This window comes from Miniopterus natalensis, chromosome 6 (genome assembly GCF_054644295.1).
Source record: "Miniopterus natalensis isolate mMinNat1 chromosome 6, mMinNat1.hap1, whole genome shotgun sequence".
NCBI lineage: Eukaryota > Metazoa > Chordata > Mammalia > Chiroptera > Miniopteridae > Miniopterus > Miniopterus natalensis.
In genome coordinates this window covers 26,113,960-26,138,036 of record NC_142086.1, presented here as the reverse complement: position 1 = coordinate 26,138,036, position 24,077 = coordinate 26,113,960, and the positions used below count along the sequence as shown (strand labels likewise).

The window sequence follows — 24,077 nt, the reverse complement described above, 5'->3', positions numbered from 1 at the left end:
TCTAAATGGACATAGATCCAGGTAAAACTAGTTTTTAGAGAAACAGAAATGAATGGCTGTGTTGATCAAGAAAAAGATTGGCTGCCTTTCATTTTGAGAGCCTTCCAGTTTCTTATTTCAGTCCTTTTTGAAGCCTAGGTTTATTACACATTTCCACTGCAGTCCTGGGAAGTTCTTGTATCTCCTTTTGTTTAACTTAGCTCATGATATATTTGATACCTGCAATTAAAGGGACTTAGAGTATTCTAATTTTCAGTTCCTGACCAAAGGACAAAATATTTAGAGAAGAAATTTGAAGGGTGATTCTTTTTATTCACTTACTATATTTTTCTCTTCTAAAGTCTTTATGCATGTGATGTACTAAGTAACCTTCCTTTCTCCCTCCCAGCATGGAAAGATCATCTTCAATCAGTGACATTTTACCTTGTGTCTGCTTCTATCAAAAGCTGTGGTCAGAAAATACCATATGAAACAAACAAATTTATGCATTTGTCGAAAAACTCTACCTGAGGCTGTTACCCTCAATGCCCCCTATCTTTCCTACAGCCTTTGTGCTTCATATGATGAGGGCCTGATCACTTCTTCACTCTCTGGCTGCTGACAGAAGGCTCAGAGGCAGAGATGGCACACATGCGCTGCATCTCTGGTAATAATTATCAAATGACACTCTTCTCCCTCTGATCCTTTTTAAGAGTTTTAAAATTGATATTTAGAGAGAGAGGAAGGGAGAGGGAGATAGAGAGAAACATTGATGTGGGAGTGAAACATTGATTGGCTGCCTCCCCCACCATCCCCCCTACTGGGGATGAAGCCCTCTACCCAGGCATGTGTCCTCACTGGAACTGAACCAGCAACCCTTTGGTGTATGAGATGATGCCCAATCAATTGAGCCACACTGGCCAGGGCTCCCTCTTGTTTTTATGGGTCAATTTTCTACTTCTAGTGCTAACTTATTAAACATTTTGTATATGTGTTTTAAGCTGCCTCAAAGAGTTTTTAGGAAAAATAGAAATGCAAGTAAAAGTCAACATCCATCTAGTTAGTCAAGCTTTCTGAGAAAGCATCCCATACAGATAGAAAAAGTCATGCTACTTACTGCTTAAAACATTCAGCTTTCTTCCTAGAACATGAAATTTGACAATACTTGTAATACTTTAATTCTAGTGTGTGACATTAATGACTTAGATTAGTTATATATATGTTTGGTGTGTTTTATTAAACAAAATTTTTGATTAAATAATTTTGGATGATTAACAAAATGTAATAGATGTCTCTTATATTCCTTTTAAAAATACATAAGTTTTTTGCCCTGGCCAGTTTGGCTGAGTGGTTAGAGCGTCGGCCCATGGACCAAGGGGTTGCAGGTTTGATTCCTGGTCAAGCTCACATACCTGAGTTGCAGGATCCCTGCCCCAGCTGGATGGGTGTGGGAGGCAATCGGTCAATGTGTTCCTCTTACACTGATGTTTCTGTCTCTCTCTCTCTCCCCTTCCCTCTGTCCCTCCTTCCCTCCCACTCTCTCTAAAAAAAATCAATGGAAAAAAATTCTTGGGTGAGTATTAACGAAAACAATAACAACAAAAAAAACAAAACACATAAATTTCTAAATTCTATATACTTACTAGATTGACTAATTCATGTATTACTTTCTTTTTTTCTGGCAAATGAGGTATATCTATGTAGCTTCAAGTGAGTTTTTCTATATTGCTTTCTTCTGTAGATTGACAAAAAGTATTTTTCTAATTGTTATTTTCCAAATTGAGCTTTGCCATTCTTCACCTGTCCTGATCTCCCAATTTCTCCAGTATAAGCTATGGGAAGGGTGCATATGTGATTTCCTTAGCTATGTTCTCAGTCATGGACCAAGTGAGATGCTCCATCTCTACATATGTATTCAAGTCCTGGAGCCTTGTAGACCTCTAGAGGCCAGTGATCAATGCAAAGGTAGAATTACCCCATCAATTTCTTTTTTACTCCCTCTACCTTTTTTTCCTAGTAAAGTATTTCTCTCTCCATCTTTTTTTAAAAAAATTAATCTTTATTGTTGAAAGTATTACAGATGTCCCCCCTTTTCCTGCCCACTGATCCCCTCTACCCCCCATCTGCCCCATCCTAAGTGTAAAAGCATTGGGGGAAAATGGTGATATAGACACAGTCTCATGTACAGAAGTTTTGTTTGTTTGTTTGTTTTTAAATGTCTTCTTTGATTTTCAGAGAGAGAAAGGGAGAGGGAGAGAGAAAGAGAGAGAGAGAAACATCAATGATGAGAGAGTCATTGATCGAGCCCGAAACCCGGGCATGTGCCCTGACCAGAAATCGAACCCCGATTGCCTGGATCCCAGGTCGATGCTCAACCACTGAGCCATGCCCGGCTGGGCCTTTTTTTTTTTTAAATGTATCTAAAGGTACATAACTTTAAAAAAGTGTGTTAATTGGATATCTTAACTGCATGTTTTTGTTTAATACAATTTCAAATCTATCATCCTAGAGGTAATTTAATCAGGAAGAGAGAGAGAAAAAGACAAAAAGACAGCTAGCTAGTTATGAAAAGGTGCATGAAGCTCCTAAAATGGATAAATACAGTGAGAAATGAGTCTCTAATGAATATGAGTCTCTAAGAATTAGCTCTCAAAGGTTTAGAATGATTCTAAAGGAATTTTGAGCTGCAGTTCAGAACATGAGAGAAAAAAGAATGTACTCCTAAGGCAATTAGATAACCCCAAATCTTTTTGGTATGTTCCCACTTGGTGCTTTTTCCCTCCTCCCCCCTCCCTCCCTCCCTCCTTCCCTTTGCTAAGAAACTTGGATTAATTTGTAAAAGAATAGAGTAGCCCTCTTCCAGGCATTATGCATGGTAAAAATGTAATTTTATAAAAGTTTAAATAATCTCAAAACTGTATCTACCCCATAATTTGAAAAAGTAAAGTCCTTCCTCAAACAAGATAGTCTGGGAATATTACTTATAGAATAGCATAACTAATACCTACTCTGAGCCAAAATAGAATTGTCAATGTACAGCCAAGCTGGATTTTTCTTTGGACTGCTTATTCCTGTGCAAATCGGTGAGATAGTTATTTACTGAATTTAAAAAAAATTTATAGTGGGGTACGTAAACATAAGTCTTGTCATTTTTACTTGAAAACTGAAGAGGATTCCAAAGAAGGTACCGTAAGGGGGTTTTCTAGCCAGAATTACATCCTTCCTCTGCCTTTTAAATTTTTTTCTCCCTCCTTTACAGAGATGAGAGGCCGCTGATTCACAGCACCGGCTCGGGCAAACAGCATACGGGCTGTGGAGGCGTCTCCCTCAGAAGGGGGTTGCTGTAATCACACTCTTCTCAGAGCGCTTACACGTGCCGTCCGGAATTCTAGACACTTCCCAGGTATTCACTTTGAAATCTTCCCGACAGTCATGTGGGATAGTCGGATTATCTCTACTTCGGAGATGGAGAAACTGAGGCTCAGAGAGGTTAATTAACTTGCCATGGCTATGTGGACAGGAGTGGCAGAACCAGAATTTCAGTACAGACAGTCTAGTTCCAGTGTTTGAGTTTGTAACTGCTCTGCTATATTGTCTGTTGGCACTGAGATCTTTGTCGATTTAAGTATTTAAAAGAAAAGTGGCCCAACCCATAAATAATTTGGTTACCATAGAAACAGGGGGGACAGTGGCTCTGGGTTCACAAAATGATGCTGTAATGGAGCTGATGGAGGTTCCCTGACTTGCCTACTGTGCTGGTTAAGATCTGGTGTCTCAGAAGTTCAAGTGTGGAACTTCCTTGGCTGAATCCAGTTCTCCAGTGCTTAAGCCTCGGGAGGCCAAGTCTTTTTGGAGAATCCCACTCATCCTTATATATCACCTATAAAAATTAAACAAAAACTAACACCAAGACTAGCCAACTAGTCTCCAGGGTGAGCTTATGGGCATGAAGGATAAATGTCAAAGTACAGAATCAGGGAATGACTTGACTGCTATAGTAGGGTCTCTACATGCAAGAAGACAATAAGGAATATTATTTTGTGATTTTTTAAAATTGAAATTGTATAATGGAATTTTAGGGTTGAAAATAAATACCAATAATATCAGTATCAATAATCAACATTTCTGAGATCTAACAACATGAGACTTGTCCAAAGTCTGATACCTAGGAAGTGATGGAGTCAATGTCTAAATCCAGGGTTAAGTCAAAAGCTTCAGTTTTTAACCAAAATTCTTCTTCACTAGTTCTCTTTAGCTGTCTATTTATCTGCGGAGCATCTGCCAAAGTGAATTGCATGAATCAATTGCTATCGTAAAAAATTTTCTTGTTCTCTCTGCTTAGTTATATTCTTCCTTTTCTTCAAGGCCCAGTTTAAGGCCCTCCTCCATGCAGGTTTTGCCAGCTGCCTAGCTCACAGTAATAATTAGGATTATAGTGCTAGTTAACGTTTAATGGCCACATTAGGAGGTGGGCACTCCCTCTCCTCCTCAGCTTCACACTTCTCCAGAGCACCTCTCATCACCTGTCTTAGATGGGGCTTCAGGGACGCAGATTCTGCAAGGGAGGTTTGCATGCAGCAGGTCTGTCTAGGAGTGACCTCAGCATGGACATGTGGGGGAGTGAGAGAAGCAGAAATGAAAAAGTGGAGCAGCTGAACTATGATATGATAGCTACAAACCCTCAGCAGACATCAGGGAGTTCTGAGCTGAGACTGCCTCTTCGAGGCGCCCTGAATTGAACAATAGGACTAATCTTTGTACCTCACATTGAGCAGTCTTGGATTCTGCCTAGCCCCTGGGGAGAGGGAATGACTCTGAGGCATGCAGCTTTTTTTTTGACCAAGCAATGTCTGGAAAAGAATTCATCTATGAGCCTTCAGCAGGCAGCACTCCCACTAGTGAAGAGAATAAATACCTGGGTCCTGAAGGGAAGATCTAGGTAACATACCATCTGTATCACCTGACATTCTAAATATTTTACTTATTGTTTGTTTCTTCCCTCTCTCCTCTCTAGAATGTATTCTCTAGAATATGAAGGGTCTTTGTCTATTTCTGCTATATCCATAGCATGTGGAACAGCACTTAGTACAGAGTAGATTCTCAAACATATTTGTTGAATGAATCAGTGAACACACAAATGAATAAATTTCTAGTTTTCTGATGAGGATACCAAAGCCTAGACAGACTAAATTGCTTTCCTTAGGTCTTACTACATAGGGAGTGGCAGGGCTTGGTCTGGCCCAAGTCCTTAATTGCTTCACTAGGAAGTGTCCCATTTTTAGAGCAAGGGAAGATCATTTAGCACATTCCCTTTATTTTATTGAGGACAAATTAATAGAGTGAAGAATCCTCTTAAGCCAACATGCCAATTGAATCACCTAACTGAATGTATCATTTTGCCTTTGCCAGTTAGAACAGACATCTACAACCTAGCCTGAGATGAGTCTGTGACCTCTTTGTGTGGTATAGTCATCTTGGTGTCTAAGTTTGCTTTGCTAACATATCACCTTTACCTCTATTATACCTAGATTCATGAAGTTTCTCAGATAACTTAATTTCGAGGACTTCTGAAACTGAGCAATTCTTGTTGAGGGTTTGGCATGGGATGGCTCACCTCCAGTTTTCTCAGGAGGCTCTGTGAGCAGGATTTTTTTCACAGTCTTGGAAGTCCAGAGACCAAATATGAACTGTCAAGGAGAAATATGCAGGCTTACATGCTGGCAGAGATCAAGCATGTGTTAGAATTTAATAATTCCCAAGGTTCCAGCACCTTCAGTAGGTGAATCCTTAAGGCCAAAACTGTCTCTAGGGAATTTGGAAGTTATGACAGCAATAGGCGTGACAATGAAAAAGATATTTGGAAGGTTTTATTTTTAGTGTGAATAAAATGAAGGTGAGGAAATAATTAGATGGTTCCAGAGCAGTCAGTTATGGGAAACTCACTGACTGCTTGCCTGTCTCCAAAACTACAGATAACTGAAAGAAGATAAAACAGTAAAAAAACAAAGAGAGAGAGGGGGGGGGTGGGTGGGTTTAGCCTCAGTAGCAAGACAAAGGTCAGCACGGCATGGCCCCTGCCTGTGACTCCAGCTCTTTATCTTATATTACCTATACCAAGATCATCACCCCATCACTCCTTACCCCTACCTGCCCTAGTCCTCTTGGATGAAGCTGCTGGTTCCCTAACCACAGTGGGCATCAGGTCCTTGGAGGGCTTATGCAAACAGAATGCTGGGTTCCACCCCAGATTTAGTAGGTCTGGGGTGGGGCCTGAAAATTTGCATTTCTAATGTGTTGCTGATGGTTCTGGTGCAGGGCCCACATTTTGAGAACCATGGATCTAGCCTTATTGGAATTCCTTCAGTTACTAGAAAGTTCCATACTCTCTTTCATCTCTGCACCTTCACACATGCACACAGGAGGGGACAAAAGCTCTCCAATACTCTTACCCCACTCCCCACCTCACTCTCCACCCCCATGATTCTCATGGCCAACTTTTATTTAACTTTAAAGTCTCTTTTAATACATCACTTCTTTTTAAAAGCTTTCCTCGATGCTAGTTTGTTTGGGTTTTTCTCCCTGTATTCCCTGAAACATCAAACATAACCCTTTACTGTAATCTTATTTAGTTTTCTGAACCTCTCATTAACTATTGTGAAAGCAGGAAATAAGTGTATCCTTTCCATCTGTGAATCCCCAGTGCCTGCCTCTATATCTGGCCCATCCATTAATATTTTTGATTGAGTTAAGGATTAAGTAAATTAAACACTTAAACATTCTTCTGCTTGCTTTCACTTTTGCTGCTTCCTCCCAAGTGCCCTTCATTTTCTCTCTCGTTATGTCAAATTTCAGAACAAACTTCACATCAAATTTGGAAATAAACCCTGTCAACTCTCAAGGATAACAACTTATGCAACAATATTGAAAACATTGCCATTTTCATTTCGTCATCTCGGAATGAGAATAGGAAGCGTGTATGAATACAGGATATATGTATTATGTATATGTATGGATATATGTAAACAAATGTATTTTAACTTCATTAAGTAATGTTGCAATGTTTACTGTTTACAGAAATGCTAAAATTGATGCTGAAAAAAACAAACATTTAGTCTTCTTTGGTTTTGTATCCAGCAAATATAAGATAAGTACTTATTTTAAAAATAACTGTAGCGCAAGGGTATTTTTTAAAGGATGCTCAGTTTTTCAAAAGCATAAAGGATATAAAATTCAGTTTGTGTGAATCAGCTATTTTATATCTGGTGGTAAGGTTGCCATATTCTGCAACTTTGCCTGTCTTTATAGTACAGTAATGTGCTCACGCATATCATGCTCTGGTTTGTGCACACACAGCTAAATCTTTTAAAGGACTCCTGCTATCTTGCCAAGAATTCTTGTTACTCAACTTAAATTCACTGAACTACTGTTTCTCTTAAAAAAGTAAAGTTTAATGCAACTTAATTCTTCTGCTTCTTAGTTCTCCACACAGGTCTTGGTAGAGCTGGCTGGATATATTTTATAAACATTTGTCCATTCAGTATTGTGACGTCACAATGAGATACAGCAAAATCAGACACCTTGCACTGGGTTAATACCAATTTTAAAGGTGTCACATTAGATAAATTAATTTCTATTTCATACTGTATTGTTGAAATAAAAAATTCAAACTGTATCTATGTCTTACATAAGCAGATAATATTTACTATTTATATGTTTTATATAAAATACTTTTCACCTGACTTGGGAATTTTGACAACTCTTTCATCAAACTCTCAAAATTTTCAGCTCTGAAAAATCATGGATTGCCATGTGGATAGAATTCAATTGAGAAATATGAAATAAAGCTATCAAAGGAACCAAGACCCTTGATGTGTCATCCTGGCAGTCTGTGCCTTCTCAAAGGACAATCTCATACCAGCACCATGTGTTTCTACCCTTTTCTTATAAGAATCTATGTATCTCCACCAGCACCACTCTGCAGCTAGCTGGAACTCCCCTAATGCTTTAAGATACTGTTTCAGAAGTAACTACTGACCACACAATACTCCTAATCCTGTCTTGAGCTTAGTACATGATCATGCAACAGATGAAGGTGAGAGGTTAAGCATAGTTAAGAATCAACAGCAGTTACGGAAAGGCTCCATACGATTATATTGAGGTTAGGTTTTCTACCTTGACTTTGATGCTTTTCTGACAATTAAAATATGATATTAAAAAAGCCACTTCAAATTATAAGTCAATTAAGCTGATTTGTGTCATCTTGAGAATGGCTCTCTCTAATCCTCAAGCACTAATATATTTTTCACTAAATTTGGAGCAATTTGAAATGTCTGAGAAACAGTTTTGCTCTCTAGAAGAATTCAAGGTTGTAAAGTCAAACAGCTTGACAGAAAATTTCAGGCAATTTATATGATGCCTGATAGAAAAAAATCCATCTCATCTCAAATCAAGTCAATTTAAAATTAGACTTTGAGAATGACATAAATAAAGGATTATTATGAGAGTCTCTAGTGTGGTTTAGTGGTGAATTTCTTGAAGACAGAGAACATGTATTACTTATCTTTGCTTTTTTCCTCCAGCCTTATTGAGGTATAATTGACAAATAATAATTATATATATTTATGTTGTACAGCATGATGTTTTGATCAAAGTATACATTGTAAAATGATTACCACAATCAAACTAATTAACATATCCATCACCCCACATAGTTATTGTGTGTGTGTGTGTGTGTGTGTGTGTGTGTATAAGTGTGGTGAGAACATTGAGGTCTACTCTTAGCAAATTTCAAGCATACAATACAGTGTTAACTATAGTGCCCACGCTGTATATTAGATCTCCAGAATTTATTCATTCTGCATAACTGAATCTTTGTACCCTTTGACCAGCATTCAGCATGTTGTTATTAATATGTGCCCAAAATAAACAAATAAAAGCAAGGTAATGAAAATACATAGGTAGAATAATAAAATACATGTAATTTGTTTGAAACAACAGATGTACATTTATTGAATATTTACTGGAAGACATTAATTCACTGATATTATTGAATGCCTCCATTTGTCAGGCACATGCAAAGCAATGTAGGAGATTGAAAACGAATAAGAAATGGTTCCTGATTTCAAAAAATCTTCCAACCAAGGGATAATGGCTTATATCCCAAAGAAATCATATTATTGTATGTGTTGCTGTACATTACTGACATAAAATAAACCTATATTCTGTTTTAAGAAATAGATCCACTGCTGTTTGTTAGTTCCCTTTTAGATATGAGCCAAATTACAACACTGCACATTGATGTTCACATTTTACAAGTCTAAATACCTGTTAATAGTTAATGATTTTTTACCATTGAGCAAAGTTATGGTCTTTAATATTTTTCATATGAAGGCCTTCATTGTGTCTTACAATACATAAACCTGGTTCCCATAATTTAAATCTTTATTTGATTCAGGCAAAACTGAAGTAAAATGTCTTTTATGTCAATGCACAAAAAAGGAGACTTCCATTTTCTATGCAAATAGTTACTCTTCATCAAGTCCCTGCACATGTAAGGCAACCAGACTAACTGCATTATTTTGCCCCTTTAGAGTGTCATATTTGGTCTTCTGTATGTGCATTAATCCAGAAATCTGAGTTAAAACACACATAGTTTTCTGAACATAATGCATGGTGATTTATAAATAATTATGGTCTTCTGAAAATCTGTTACCCATTATTTTAACACCCATTATTTTAAGAAGAAATATAATTTGTTAAGGGAGAGTAAAAAACTGGAGGTAAGAATAAAAAATAATCATGGAGAAAATTAGAAGTAATGACCAAGCTGAACAAGAAAAGTAAAAACAATGAATGAGTAGAAAGGGAACTCAGTCCTGGTTCTGAGCATTAGTATGAAAAGGGCCTGAAGCTGTGATATCCCCATTTCGACACTTACAAGCTGTGGGAAACTGGTAAGTTACGAAACTTCTCTGTGCTTCAGTTTTCTGATCCATAGAATGGACATGCTAACAGTACCCACTTCAGAGGTTAAGTGCCCTAGTAGCCATATAAAGAACAGAACAGTGCTTGAATCATAATTAGAACTTAATAAATGTTATCTGTTATTATGAAATCTTGATGTTATTAGTTATATGAAACTTCTACCACAAACTCCTAAACAAAAGCAGAGATTTTCCTTATGACATGCTGAATAAGTATCCACCTCACGTCAGCACAAATTCTTATTATGAGGGTCCTTCATTACCTCACAAGGTAGGCTAATTTATATTCAAACAACCTAACTGCTAGGAAATTCTTCTTTCCTACTGATGTTAGCATTTAGATGGCTATGGCTGCCAACATCGAAAGTGTGCTATTGATTGGAGATTATTTCAGATTAAATTCTTATGTTCTAGAATTCTTCCTCTTCTAGGTAGACTCATAAATATGAAATCTGCCTCCTGCTTGATTAATTAACTTTTTTATTACTCCACCAGGGTCACCTGGTTCTCTTTCTGCTTCATGCTTCACCATTAATAATTATTCCAAAACTTCTGACTGCTGTTAATAATGATGTAGCTAATTTCATCCTAAGTAAGTGAAGCAGTACAGATTGTATTTCAACCAATGGGCTGGATCAAACATAAGAGAGATTTTTTAAAAAGAAGTTTAAGGAGAAAAATATGTTAAACAACAACAAAAATGTAATTAAACTCTACCTAAAATGGCCCCCAATTTTAGAATTAACAATTAATTTGCAATTAAAATTGCATACATCATGTTTCTACATAACTCAAGCCAGTTACAGCTTGTTGCCCAAAACAAAGCAAGCAACAGTACTTATCTGTGGCAAATAAAAATATTTTAATCTTTCTTTTTACACTTGTAGGCAACATGCTATTTCTTCATATTTTAGCCTTTTGAAAATGTTCAAATAAATGTTCTTCATTTATTTGATTAAATGCATATTGAAAACTATTAATGTGCAAGAAATCTTTTGAGACACAAAGATAAGTAGGCTGTAGCTCCTGACCTCAAAGAGCTAACAATTTAGTAAAGAATAAAGCCCTTGCATAATAAAACACTACAGAAAGTCTGAGGGAAGAGTAATGATCTCTTTTTAAAAAAAATTTTATGTTTTTATTGATTTCAGAGAGAGGAAGGAAGAGAGAGAAGCAGAAACATCCATGATGAGAGAGAGTCACTGATCAGTGTCCTCGGGCACAGCCTGCAACCTGGCCACGTGCCCTCGAACCGCGGCCTCCTGGTTCACAGGTCAGCGGTCAACCCTTGAGCCACTCGGGCCTGGCAAGAGGAATGATCTCTTGCTGGACTGATCAGGAATACTTCAGGAGGGACAGCGTATAAGCTGGACTAAATGTCTGTGATGTGATGGGTTTCTGAATGTACCAGTTGGAAGCCATAAAAGCAGCTTAGAAGTAAAGATTAGGAAAATTTTTTGCATAAAAGCGTCCACACATTTTCCCAGAGTATATGATAACTAGAGAGAACTAGGACAGGAACGATGCCAATTTGGATTAGACTGAAGGGAGACTTGAATATTTGTTGAGAAATTCACATTTTATTCAGCAGAAAATACCCAATGACTTGGGGTTTTTAAGTGTACAAAGTGGGATATAAATATACCAGTTAAATAGAGACATAAAGAATAGATTAGGAAATAGAAAATGCAGAGACAATTTTGCTCCTTCATCTTCAGGATCATTTCCAAACTATAAATTGTTTAAATAAATCAAATTGCTTAAATATGAAACCATAGTAAAAATAGCTAAATATTATAAATGTTTTCAAAATCATGACATGATTAAATGCATTCATTTGTATCTAAATAAGTTTTTTTGGCATAAATGTGCAAGACATGGCATACGATTCTATTTTGAAATACAGTGGTCCCTCGGGTTTCGAATGCGATCTCTTCTGGAGACCATTTGAGCTCTGAAACGTTGGGAAACTGAGGGATCCACAGCAGACAGCTGGGCCTCAGGATCTTGCCCTCAGCGGAAGCCGGGTGGCAGGTTCCACTTCCCAGGAGGGTTCGAAAGCCGAAGCATTGACTTGAGGGTTTACAGTGTTCGTCAACCGAAATGTTCGTCAGCGGGGACGTACGAAAACCGAGGCGCCACTGTACTATGATTCAGTAATGCACAGTTTGGTTACTTAATGTTGACCATGATGATTTTTGTGTGGTTATTTATTTTACATGGTATCAATCTAGTCCATAGTTACTACTTTTGGTAAAAAATACATTTTAAAATGTTGACAGATGTGGTTTTTGTGCTGACAAATGCTTTATGTAACCTTCAGGTGAAAACCTAAATTTACATGTTGCTAAATTTTAAGGTATAATTAATCTTTTCAGAGAAAAAAATTGCACTGTTTATATGTTGGCAATGTATTTCTCCAGGATCATTTGGATAGGCAATGGAAGAGGTAAATTGTTAATTATGTGTAAAATTTCAGTTTTCTTTTAAAAAATTGGTTTTAAGCCATATATTCAACTCTTTTGAAAGCTTCACAAGCTCTTTTCCAGTATTTAACTAAAATGTTAAAGTTGGCAGTAATCTAACAGGATATATTTTCTTTTGGTTTTAAAAATACACACATAAAATTATTTTCTTTTATTCTAAAATACACTTGAATATTAGATAAATCTGGTGGTATTTTAAGTAAGAAAAAATGTCTGACTTCCTTATCTTTAAATTGTTTGCATTACATTTTTAAAAATGTGGAGTGCAATTTCAATAGATTATTAAAAATTTAATCACTTTATAAGGATATGGATATAATTGGTTATGTAGGTAACTTTTAAACTTTAATTATTATCTTTTCTCCATTGAAAAGAATCGCATTTTCTCCAGAAAATAAGAACAGAAATAACAAATATGAGGCCATTAAAATTTCTTGTTGTTTCATCCATATAGGCCTGTATTTAATATGTATATATGTATGTGTGTGTTTGATGCTTTGTGGCATAATATGAATTTTATTTTAATTCTGAGAAAATTCTTATATTAGACAACTGCTAACTACCACCTATCTTCCATCCATCTTTCAAGAAGAGCCACATAGAATATTTATATATTCTTATTTTCTTACTACTGATTCTGTAGTTTACTGTAATCCTGAAAAATTTATTCTGTGAAAGTGAGGAAATTGATTACAGTACCTAATAAAAAGACCAGTACATAATTAGCATTTAAGGAATGATGTTAGTGGACATAATATTTAGCTATACACTCAATCCACTGAGAGATTAGTGGATATTTGAAATATCAGCATTAAAATATAAAAAGAAAGTATTTTGTGAATGTATATGAGTAAATATCTATCATCTATCTATCTATCTATCTATCTATCTATCTATCTATCTATCTATCATCATCTATCTATCTATCATCTATCATCAACTACCTATCATCATCTATTATCTACCTACCTACCTACCTACCTACCTACCTACCTACCTACCTATGCATCTATCTACCTATGTCTATCTCCATATATACTTATGAAATGAGGCTGTTCTACAGACTTAGGGAGAAAGGAAACCAATAGTGTTAAAGTGGCTCTTTTAATAATGCTCGCAGTCATAATTAGTAACCTTTCCATTTGTTAGCCAGTTTCCACTAGCATATTCTGATTCTGTAAAAAACCCTAACCACTGGTCTGGAAGAGCAAGAGAGGTCACCATGGTTGTTCCTTCGATGTCACTATGTTTGTAGAGCACAAGTGATTAAGAACATTATAAACGTGAAAAGAAATTAATTCATATTTTATATTATTGTCTTACTTGTTATGAGCAAACTAAAAGTTGAAACAAATAAAATAGGTACAGCTAAGAGAATGAAATTGTAAACTACTTCATTTTGCTTAATTTAAAAAATTTGAACCAGGCCATTAAATGAGAGTGTACCTAATCTCTCCTCCCCAACTCACACCCCTCTCTATGCATATATATAAAGTTAGTTAAGTAAACAGAATACACACGAGATAATGAAATAATAAAGTTGATGTTACAATAGGCAGGCACTACTTGAGAAACAAAAGCCATAAAAATTTAAAGATGAGCTCCGAGGGTTTGAAGAGAAAAAGACTGATGTTGTAGATTGGGATTCATATCATTATATTCCTGAATTTATAGTAAACCTATCCATATCCTACTATGGCATTATTCATCGAAATTCTCTTCTGGATATAAACAGCACGCTCTGAAAATGCAATTTAAAGCTAACCAGATAAAAAGTGATCCTTTAAATGACTTTGCCTTAGGCTATAAATTGACTTGGGAGCCATTCTATGTTCCCAAACTCCAGGTTTAGACAAACAGTTTTCAGATACTTCTCAGACACTTTGTCTCTTCGAGGGTCTAATAAAAGTCACTTTCCTGGCGTTTACAAATCAGTAATTCAGAACATTGCCTTTGCTGTCCACTGCTCACATTATCAGATGGTTCTAAGGGTCTAATCCGGCACCTCCACTGATTGGTTATCATATTTTGGTAAAGCTACTTAAGTTTCTAAAAATAGATATAATCTTGTGAGAATTAAAATGATCATTTGTGTCAATTGCTCAGCAGAGTCTTACACCTGTTACTGGTCATGTTACTCCCTGATTGACCTCCTGCGGCTCCTCAGTCTTCAGGGGACCCCGTGCCCTTCACACGGCCAGAAGAGCCCCTTCATCCACCTTTAGCTCCCACCGTTTCCCTTCCATGTCTCTCACTGTAACCACACCAAATGATTTGTTCTTCTTTAATTTTTCCTGCTGTCTCAGGACTCAGTGCTTTTGCTATTTCTTTGCTACTCCCCTTTCATGAATGGGCCCCCAATTCTCATCCTCCTGAAATCTCTCATGAACCATTCGTGCTGAACTAGGGCCTCTTCTCTATGCTCTCACAGCACCTTTTACATATCTTTATGATCGTACATGTCATCCAATATTACATTTTTCATTTACATTTTCATTTCCCTCCCACAAATCTAGACTATAAATCACGCGAAGGCAACAGCTCTTATTATTATTTTTATCCGCAGAACCTCAGAGTATGGCGCATATTAAGTGTCCTCTACATTTTTTGCCAAAAGAATAAATATTGCACTGGGTCACTGGTGAGGATGGGACTTTTCTGCTAAGGAATTTCAAGGTGCTTTTCTTTTACATAACATCTGAAAGCATGCGTTGAAGTTTAGAGTTGAAACCAAAATACATTTTTGATATGTAGATCAGAACTTATTGTTTTCTTATTAGATGAGACTGCCTTGTCTAGAAGTCCCAGATGAACACAGGTGCCTTATTTAGATGTAGCCCCCTGAGTCTGGGAGTGTGTTTCTTTTCTTTTTTTTAATCATGATCTGAGGGGTGAGGATATTTTTTTCCATTGATTTTAGAGAGAATGGAAGGGATGGGGAAAGGGAGTGAAGAGAGAGAGGGGGAGAGAGGGAAACATCAGTGTAACAGAGACACATCAAATGGTTGCCTCCCACACGCGCCCTGACAGGGGACAGGGATCGGACCTGCAACCCAGGGACATGCCCTTGACCAGGAATTGAACCTGAGACCCTCCGGTGCACAGGCTGACCCTCTAACCACTGGGCCACCCTGGCCGGGGCTGGGAATGCATTTCTAACTCAATGAAATAATCAAAATGTCATACTTTTAAGAAGTTTGGTGAATTCCTTCATATGTGAAATAAAGTCAGAGAACTGAGTTGCCGGGAGGCAATAAATACAGCTGTGATAGGACCATGATGAAACTTCTCCAGAGCAAACTGGCCTGGAGTTGCATCCTTGCTCTGCACCTAGCCTAAGTCTTGACATGTGGTCAGGGGAAAAAATAGTCAATAGGACACAGCAGGAACACTTCTTTGTGTATTTTTTAATATTGGGTTTGATTATGGAGTTATGCTTGTGATAATTATAATTTCATCCCAATAATTTTATCGCTAGCTTAAAAAAAATGATCTCCAGCAGGATTATAAATAATTATCACTGATATAAAACATCCAGGTTATAAGTATTCTTTTTATTCATTTATTTATTCTCTCTCCCTATGCTGTGTTCCTTCTTAATTAAATATGTCAGTGCCTTTTCACTTTTTCATTAGATATAGTTGTACCAAAGAATTTCTTATGGATCAATATTGTTCATCAGTATATAAAATAAAAAACAAAACACTTGTTCTGTCACAGAATTTGAAACTCAAGTAGCTTCACTTTGAAAGAGTGACAAACTAGAGAAAAACTGTGGCCTATTTAGTAGTCTTATCATGAGCATTATTAATAATTCGAATGAAAGAGTACAGACCATGGCCCTCAAATTTCAGCTTAGCTTCTTGCCAGCTGCATCAATCTAAACAAATGGTTCACCTTCTCTAGGCTTTTGTTTTCTCACAAGTAAACTTAGAAAAATAATATGTGTCTCATTGAATGTTGAAAAGTTTAAATGAGATAATACATGTAAATACTTCACATCATTTCTGGTATTTTCAGAGGCTCAATAAATGGTAGCTATTATTGCCATTATTCATAAAGAGTTTTATAATAAATTTTCTATTCTTGAATTCTTATATGAATATAGGTATTTTGTCAATGATGGGAATATAATTTCATTATGATTAGATATTAAGACATTTTTCTAATCAGGAACACTGCAAGAGCCACCTATATTATCCTAACAAAGACAACTTTGAAAGCCAAAAAAGAATTCAGTGGTAGAGCTGGATTCAGAATGACTAAGGCGTTTCAAAGCTTATGTTACATGATGTTGAAATACCTTAGTCCTTTCATCTCCCATTTTGGTTTGCAATGTGTTGAAGCTATGGAGTTAATTTGAGTTTCTAATTAAGCCCATGCACCTATATATAAACCTATAATGTGCATTCCAGTGGAGCCTGTCTCCTGACCAATGTTTTTGTTGGTGTAACTGAGATAAGAAGCCAAAGTTGCATAATTTTGAACTAACCGCTAAAGTCATTTGCTCATGGCTTTCTTCTCTACCAAGTTTTCTTTCATATCATATTATGGTGCCACACCGGTGAACAATTAGGTTAGCACCACCCACTGAGACTCTGTGTTACAGGGTAAGTGATGAATTCTGCATAAAGAGACACATTTGGGCCACCTTACAACTGGCCCAAATGTAAAGGCATTCCTTGCATCATGTATGTAAGTATGTAAGGATAACACTAAAACATTAACTGGTATGACCGTATGACCACTGGCATGAACACAATCTTGCTTGATAAGACTATTAAAAATTTAGGACATCAGATTTTTAACCATCAAGACATTAGATTTTCAAGTATTGGAACGATACTAAATTAACATCTTACTTTAATATACTTTGAAACTTACTTTCATCTCCTGTTTCAAATTCGAACTTCTGACTGTAGCCACTGTATCCAGTTGTAGTCCTCACTCGGATGTGAAATATGTACTTGGTGGCTGGCTTGAGACCGGTGATGATGACACTGGGGGCCTTGGACCTCGTGGAGGAATAGGTGAGCTGCTCATGCTCCTGGGGACAGAAAAGAAGAAAACAGAAACGAAACAGAGTTATTCTACTTTTTCCTAGAGACATTCCAAAGTTAAGCCAGGGAATTATGCCCAGAATATCAAAAGTATCGATTAAAAGGAGGTTTAAGCATCGTTTTCCACAATTTATCATTTAGCTATTTATCACTAGGATGCATATGATATGGTGTTGGCTTGGAGATTTTTTAATAAAGATGACCCGTTGTATATAAACTGCACTGTGTTCTCCGTGATTTGGATTTCTGATCCAACTCTGAGGGGTGGTGGTGGTGCGAGAGCACGTTTACACAGAATGGCAGCTGCGCCCTGCGGGCAAGGGGCACATCCCATCAGACCCAGCAGCAGCGAGCACGGAGCAAGGGTGGAGGAGTCAAGTGCCCGCTCCTCACTTCTACCCGCAGGCAGTGCCAGAATGCCGGCGCTATCCGTGGGTAGGCCTGTGGGTGAAAGGAAACATAAACTAATTGGCTTTTAAAGTTTGAAATCTTTTATCCTGAATCAACTGCTTGGTTCCAAAACTCAGTGATTCCCCAGTGGAAGCAACTCAGGTTAAGTCCACTGAAAACATGAAACGATTAAATGTGAGAGCAACTTGACTCCTGTCCCAGGTACCACAGTTTAGTTTTAAAGATGTACAAGTTACATAGTGACTGTGAGGTCGATTTAAAAATAGTGTGGCCATGAAGGAGCATCGAAGACGCAGAAAAGTGTGAGAGACTTACCAGGCCTTGGGGATCAGAGGCGGGCCTGGAGGCTTGGCTGCCCAACTACCTCTCCCACTAACGGGACTGAGCGACCCAGTCTGTCAGGGGTTTTAAGTGGCCCGACCTCAGAACAGGGTATTTCAGTTTACCTGTGCATGTAAGTGACCGAACAATATGCTGCTGGTGGGGACAAATTCAACTTAATACTGTTTTTGTAGTGTTATTGTTCAGTAACTTTCTGATATATATATTTTTATATTTTAATAGGGTAGCTGAAAAAAACAGTATTTGTATGAACAACTCTTCTAAATTCATAGGTCAAATTAGGCCACAAGGTCCTTAAGTTAATTAGCCACTGTTTTTATGATAAATCTAGAGATAGAGACTCTCAGAGATGGAAGTGACTTTTGAGGTCATTGACTGACTCACTCATTTAATGCTTAAATTCTATCTATAATATGCCCATCAAGGTTTAGTCTTTGCCTGAAAATCTCTTGTTCAGAAGATCTTCCAAACTAACAAATGAAGTTATAAAAATCTACACATATGTAGAATGTATCAAACTGCATTTATCTGCTTGTGATGCTTTAAGATTTAGAACTATAAAAATTATTTCCCTTAAGCTACTTTTGAGAGAAAAAAATTCTTATCTTAAAGATCATTTAAAAACTTTATGGCCTTATTTGTCAGAATTTTATATGCTACATTGTTATTTTGTGTCTAGCTGAGGAACTGAATTTGCATCTGTTCCCCCAATGATAAGACCGTTTATTAAACATGAAGTACAAAGAAAATATGAGTTAATAACAGCAAATTTTAAATAAAAAAGACAACACAGACAAACTTCAACTTATGTTTACCTCTAGGCAGTTTTGAGATTAGAAAGTAAATGAATATCCACCTATCATAAAATCCAAGGAAATAAAACCTATGAAAACACTGATGGCAATAATCACCTGCTAAGGGCTTACAGAAGGAGCTTTCTAAGATCAAGGCCTTTACAATTAGGGGTTCAACACCCATATTGTAGGAGGAAAATGTGTACTAATAGAAGAGATGATGTTGTTTCTGGTAGAAATTTGCAAACCTTTTGGATTTTTCAGTCTCACATACCAGAAGAGAATATTCCACCTTTCACAGAATTCTCTGCAACATGAGTTCCGGTGTATTCTGAGTGCTGTTTCACAATATGAAGTGATGACTGAGAGAATTTTAAAGCCCTGAAGAAAGAATTTAGTCTTATCCTCAATAAGAGAAGATACAAATTCAAAAATTTGCTCTTGGAATGGCCCCATAATAATGATCTGCTATATCTTTGTGCTTCACTAAAACAGCTGAATAGTAATTTCCTACTCAGTAAAGTTACAGGGAATAAAGGACACCTTTTGCAAACGGCATTTTCACATTTCTACTGTTAGATACAAAAGTGCATCGGTAGCTACTTCCCCGGAATAAAAATCCTCAGGTAGGAAGCGTGCCTACGTGGCTCCCCAGCCTAAATCCCAGTAGCGTGGTGGGCACTGCCTTGTCTTGCATCTTGCCACCTCTGAGCGAGCGGAGGAGGGGCCCAGAAAGCAGCAGGAACGAAGTTCCTCCTCCCATGTGCAGCAGCCCTCTCTCCTGGTGTTCCCAGGCTCTGGGGAAAGCAAACTGGCACTTACCCACGACAAGAACAGGCACTCCTGTCCCAGAACTTTGGCTAATTGCCTTGCTGCTGACACATCAACTCCAGTCCAGTGCAGCTGTCACCAGGTAGAGCCGGTGCTTTGCCAGAGCCGCGAGATCGCCTCATTCACCCGGCTGAACCCAGAACAGGGCGTGAGTCTTTCTGGAGCTTGCGCCGTAATGGAATTGCTAGTTGAATGGCACGGACATTTTCCACTTTGCCAGGCAATACACTCCGTTGTTCATAAAACTCTTCTTACGTGTTTTTCATCTTTGCTTAATCCATAGTAAAATCCTCTTCTCACTGTTAATATTATTTATTTTTGTATATTTTTTCTTTATCAAACTTTCCAGAGGTTTGAATCAACTTTTGGCTTTATTTATCTAATTGTTTCTTTGTTTTCAACTACTTTTAATATCTGTTCCTACTATAAATTATTTTTTCTTCCCTCTACTTTCTTTTTGTTAATTATGTTGTCTTCTAATTTCTTGTGTTTCATGCTAAACTCACTCATCTTCAGTACAGTGGCCCCTTGAACAGTATGAATTTGCACTGGGCAGGTCCACTTACACTTGGATTTTTTTTCAATAAGTATACAGTCAGCTCTCATATCCTGGGTTTCACATCTGTGGATTCAACCAACCATGGACTGAAAACAGTATTTTCAATCTGTAGTTGAGAATCCTTGGAGTTAGAGGGCCCACAGAATGCATTGTTATTTTTTTATTATTTTTTTAAAATCCCCACCTAAGGATATTTTTTCCATTGCTTTTCAGAGAGAATGGAGGGGAGAGTGAGAGAGAAACTGATGTGAGACACATCGATTGGTTGCTTCCCACACGAGCCCGGAGTGGCGCCGGGGATCGAGCCGGCAACCTAGGTATGTGCCCTTGGTCAAAATCGAACCCAGGACCCTTCAGTCTGAGGGTCAATGCTCTAACCACTGAGCCAAACAGGCTAGGGCCAGAATGCATTGTTCTATAGCATTTTATATATGGGACCTGAGCAACTGCAGATTTTGGTATCTATGGGGTCCTGGAACCAGTTCCTAGTGGATACCAAGAGTTGACTATAATTAAGTTTTGGAGAGTCAAAATACATAGTACATGAATTTTCAAATGTCCAAGAGTCAGCACCTCAAACCCCCACATTGTTCAAGGGTCAAGTGTATGCTTTTTCAAATATGTAATTTAAGTCTACAAATTTCAAAGTACTACACTACTTACATTCCATTAAGTTTTTATATGATATATTAGCAGTCATTTCTAAGGATTTATTAATTTCCAAAATCTCTGATTTTTAATTTTGTGGCAGATACAGGATTATTATTTGAACAGGTTTAGGGGTCGAGACAGGTGGTCAGGCAGTAAATAAGTGGCATAAGATGAAGCTCCAAAGGCATAACCTCATGAGTTCAAAGCACACTAGATTGGGATAGAACAGTGGGTGCTCACTGCTGAGAGCACTGGTGGCCTTCTGCATTAATGCTTGTTCGCTGAAAGTGAAACAGCTTGTATTGCCTCTCCTTGGATAAACACAGATAATAGCACTGGTTGCGGGGGGGGGGGGGGGGGGAAACATTTAGTAACAATGCACTTTAATATATTGTTATCTATATTGTTTCCTAACATAAATGCATATACAATTCCTATTTTATATATTTGTATCAAATATATTTTAAAAAATAGTTCCGAAGCAAACATTATCAACATTGGGCATTGCCAAACAGGAGACACATGGCCTACGTATTGCTGTCTAGAGATGTTCACCTTTTCTTACAGTTCTCTTCCTGTGGGCAGATCTTGTGGCTTAATTTCACTGCTCCTTCCCAACTGATAGAAATCAAGGCTTTTATGGGAGTCTAATCTTACTGTCACATTGAACTTTTCTTTTACCTAAAATTCTGAACCTAGCTTTATCTCTGTAAGTGTCAGCTCGTCCTAGTAACTAAAAGAAATGCTCTTACTAGAGTCTGGGCCCTGTAAGCGTTCAACCTGAAATTGTAACAATGAAAAGAAAGGCTCAGGTGCCCAGTTCTTACGGCTGTCTCTTTCTGCAATGAGGTAACATGGCATGTAACAAAAGAAGGCAGAGCGGAGAGAATTCTGGGTTGGAATTCTATCCTGGTCCTGATCTTGGTTCTCGTTCTATATGTACCTTGCTAAGTCACCTTCAAGGCTTTGATTTACTCATAGAGAAAATTTTTTTATTCCACACATTTATTTATTTATTCACTGAATGTTCACTATGTGTAAGATTTTAGGGCGCTCTGGTAGATTTTGCTTATGCAATCACAAAATTTCTACCTAAGCAATTAAATTCTACGTTTTCATGTGAGAAATACAAGTCCCCCCTCCTCTGCTGTGACTTATTTTCATCATTCCTTATCTCACTCTCTTGGGTTTACTATTCCAAAGTATAGAAGTAGATTCAGTAGGTCTGCATAGCAGTCATCTTTTAGCTGGTTTGCTTTCTCTTAAAGTCTTTGGGTCCAGTTGAATTTCTATAATGTGTTACCACTTTGTTTTATATTTTAAATTTTAAATTAATTGGATTATACATGTGGTTAAAAATTATGTTGTACTCTGTTTTGTTTTTTTCCTACAGATATATATATCTAAAGACATATTGGCAACCATTCTTTATATAATACTCATAATAATCTTGTGAAGCAAAAAGAACTGGTAATATTTTTATTTTCACTGAGCATGTGATGAAACTGGTCCAGAAAGAATATGTAATTTACCAAAACAAGTCACAAAGCTAATCAGTGGCTTCCACTCAAGTTGTGCTTTTTCATTATTACCTAATTTAGGAAGGTATGTCCAGTGCAAATACGCAAATACATTAGACTTTGTGTCAATGTTATTTATTTCATACTTTGTGTTGTAATCACTAAGAAATAACTTTACATTTAAGATAGCCTGTGAACCAGAGAGTAATGATTTGATGGCATTAAAATATTTTTATATAAATATCAACATCAAGGATTTTAACTTGTTGTTACAAAGATAAAATTATTTTCTATTATGGTTAACATATCCAAGGATTCTGCTTTTATTTATTTTTATTCTCTTTTGATATTATGTCATATGGACAGATTCTAGAAAACACAGTGGGCTTATAACTCACCCAGTCTTTCATGGAACATATATTCTTGTTTGGGGCTGGGAATGGAATTTGCTTGATGAGGTCTAGGAATTTCTTCTAGAATTTTTGATGTACAAAGGTACCCTGAATGGCTTTATTCACAGAACAGTACTAAGAGGACAATTAAAGGACTGTTGGATTTTTCTTTATCCTTTTAAGTCATACCAAGTTGAAATGATCAGGAATAGGGAAAAGTGCTATTAAAAATTAGCACTCTACTACCACAATCATTTTTTTAAAGCAATGTCCTATGTAAGCCAATGATAAAGCTCTTGTTTTACTGGCTAGGAGACAGTAAACTATAGATTCCTGTGAAAACAATACAATATTAAAAGTGGACATAAATGACTCTTGTTGGATGCATAGTCAGTGTTGAATAAATGTCTATTGATTGATATCCACAAAGGAATACTTAGATCATTTAACATAGGGAATATCTAGTGCAGCTCACGTGACATGTCATCAGGTGCTGGGCTACTAACCTGCTTCTCCAATGTAGGAGCACAGATGGGGAAGGCTTCCAGCTCACACAGAGTCCCCTGCGTCCAGATCTAAGTTAACAGCACCATTAGAGGAAAACTTCCCAACAAAGCTTATTGCCCAGGGAGAAAAGCAAGTTTCAGTAATTACAGATTTCTTCTCCAATGAGACCAAATCCACAATGAAGAGATTCAGAAGGAGAAACTGCACTGAGGTTGAAGAACCTAATCTCTTCTGGTTGTTGCTTTCCTGAAGCTGGGACATTCTGCTCTGCCTTGGATTCTATGTTCTGCATCCTTTAATAATCCTCAGGGTTGCTTCTATTGCTGGTAACCAAGAGAGTTGCATTCTTTTTTACATTCAAGTACACAAATGGAGTGTCTAATTTGGGGAGAGAAGGGGTTAAGAAGCTGGGTTGTTGTAACCTATTGGATGAGATGCTCAGAAATATTTTTCTTAGGTAAATATTGACTACTCTTATGAAAAAATGTCAAATTATGCATAAGTGAGAAAAATGTACAAGTACACATTCTAAGTGCAAGACTTTCTGACTGCACTTGTGGAG

General features: G+C 37.2%; 1 protein-coding gene across 1 annotated transcript in view; it reads right to left on the bottom strand.

Moving 5' to 3' along the window:
- Positions 1 to 24,077, bottom strand: part of EPHA6 (EPH receptor A6) — a 771,763-nt gene that overhangs the window by 247,801 nt on the left and 499,885 nt on the right. Inside the window, exon 7 of the mRNA XM_087818112.1 lies at positions 17,333 to 17,495. Coding sequence (XP_087674238.1) covers positions 17,333 to 17,495 — 163 coding nt within the window. The remainder of the gene's footprint in view (positions 1 to 17,332; positions 17,496 to 24,077) is intronic.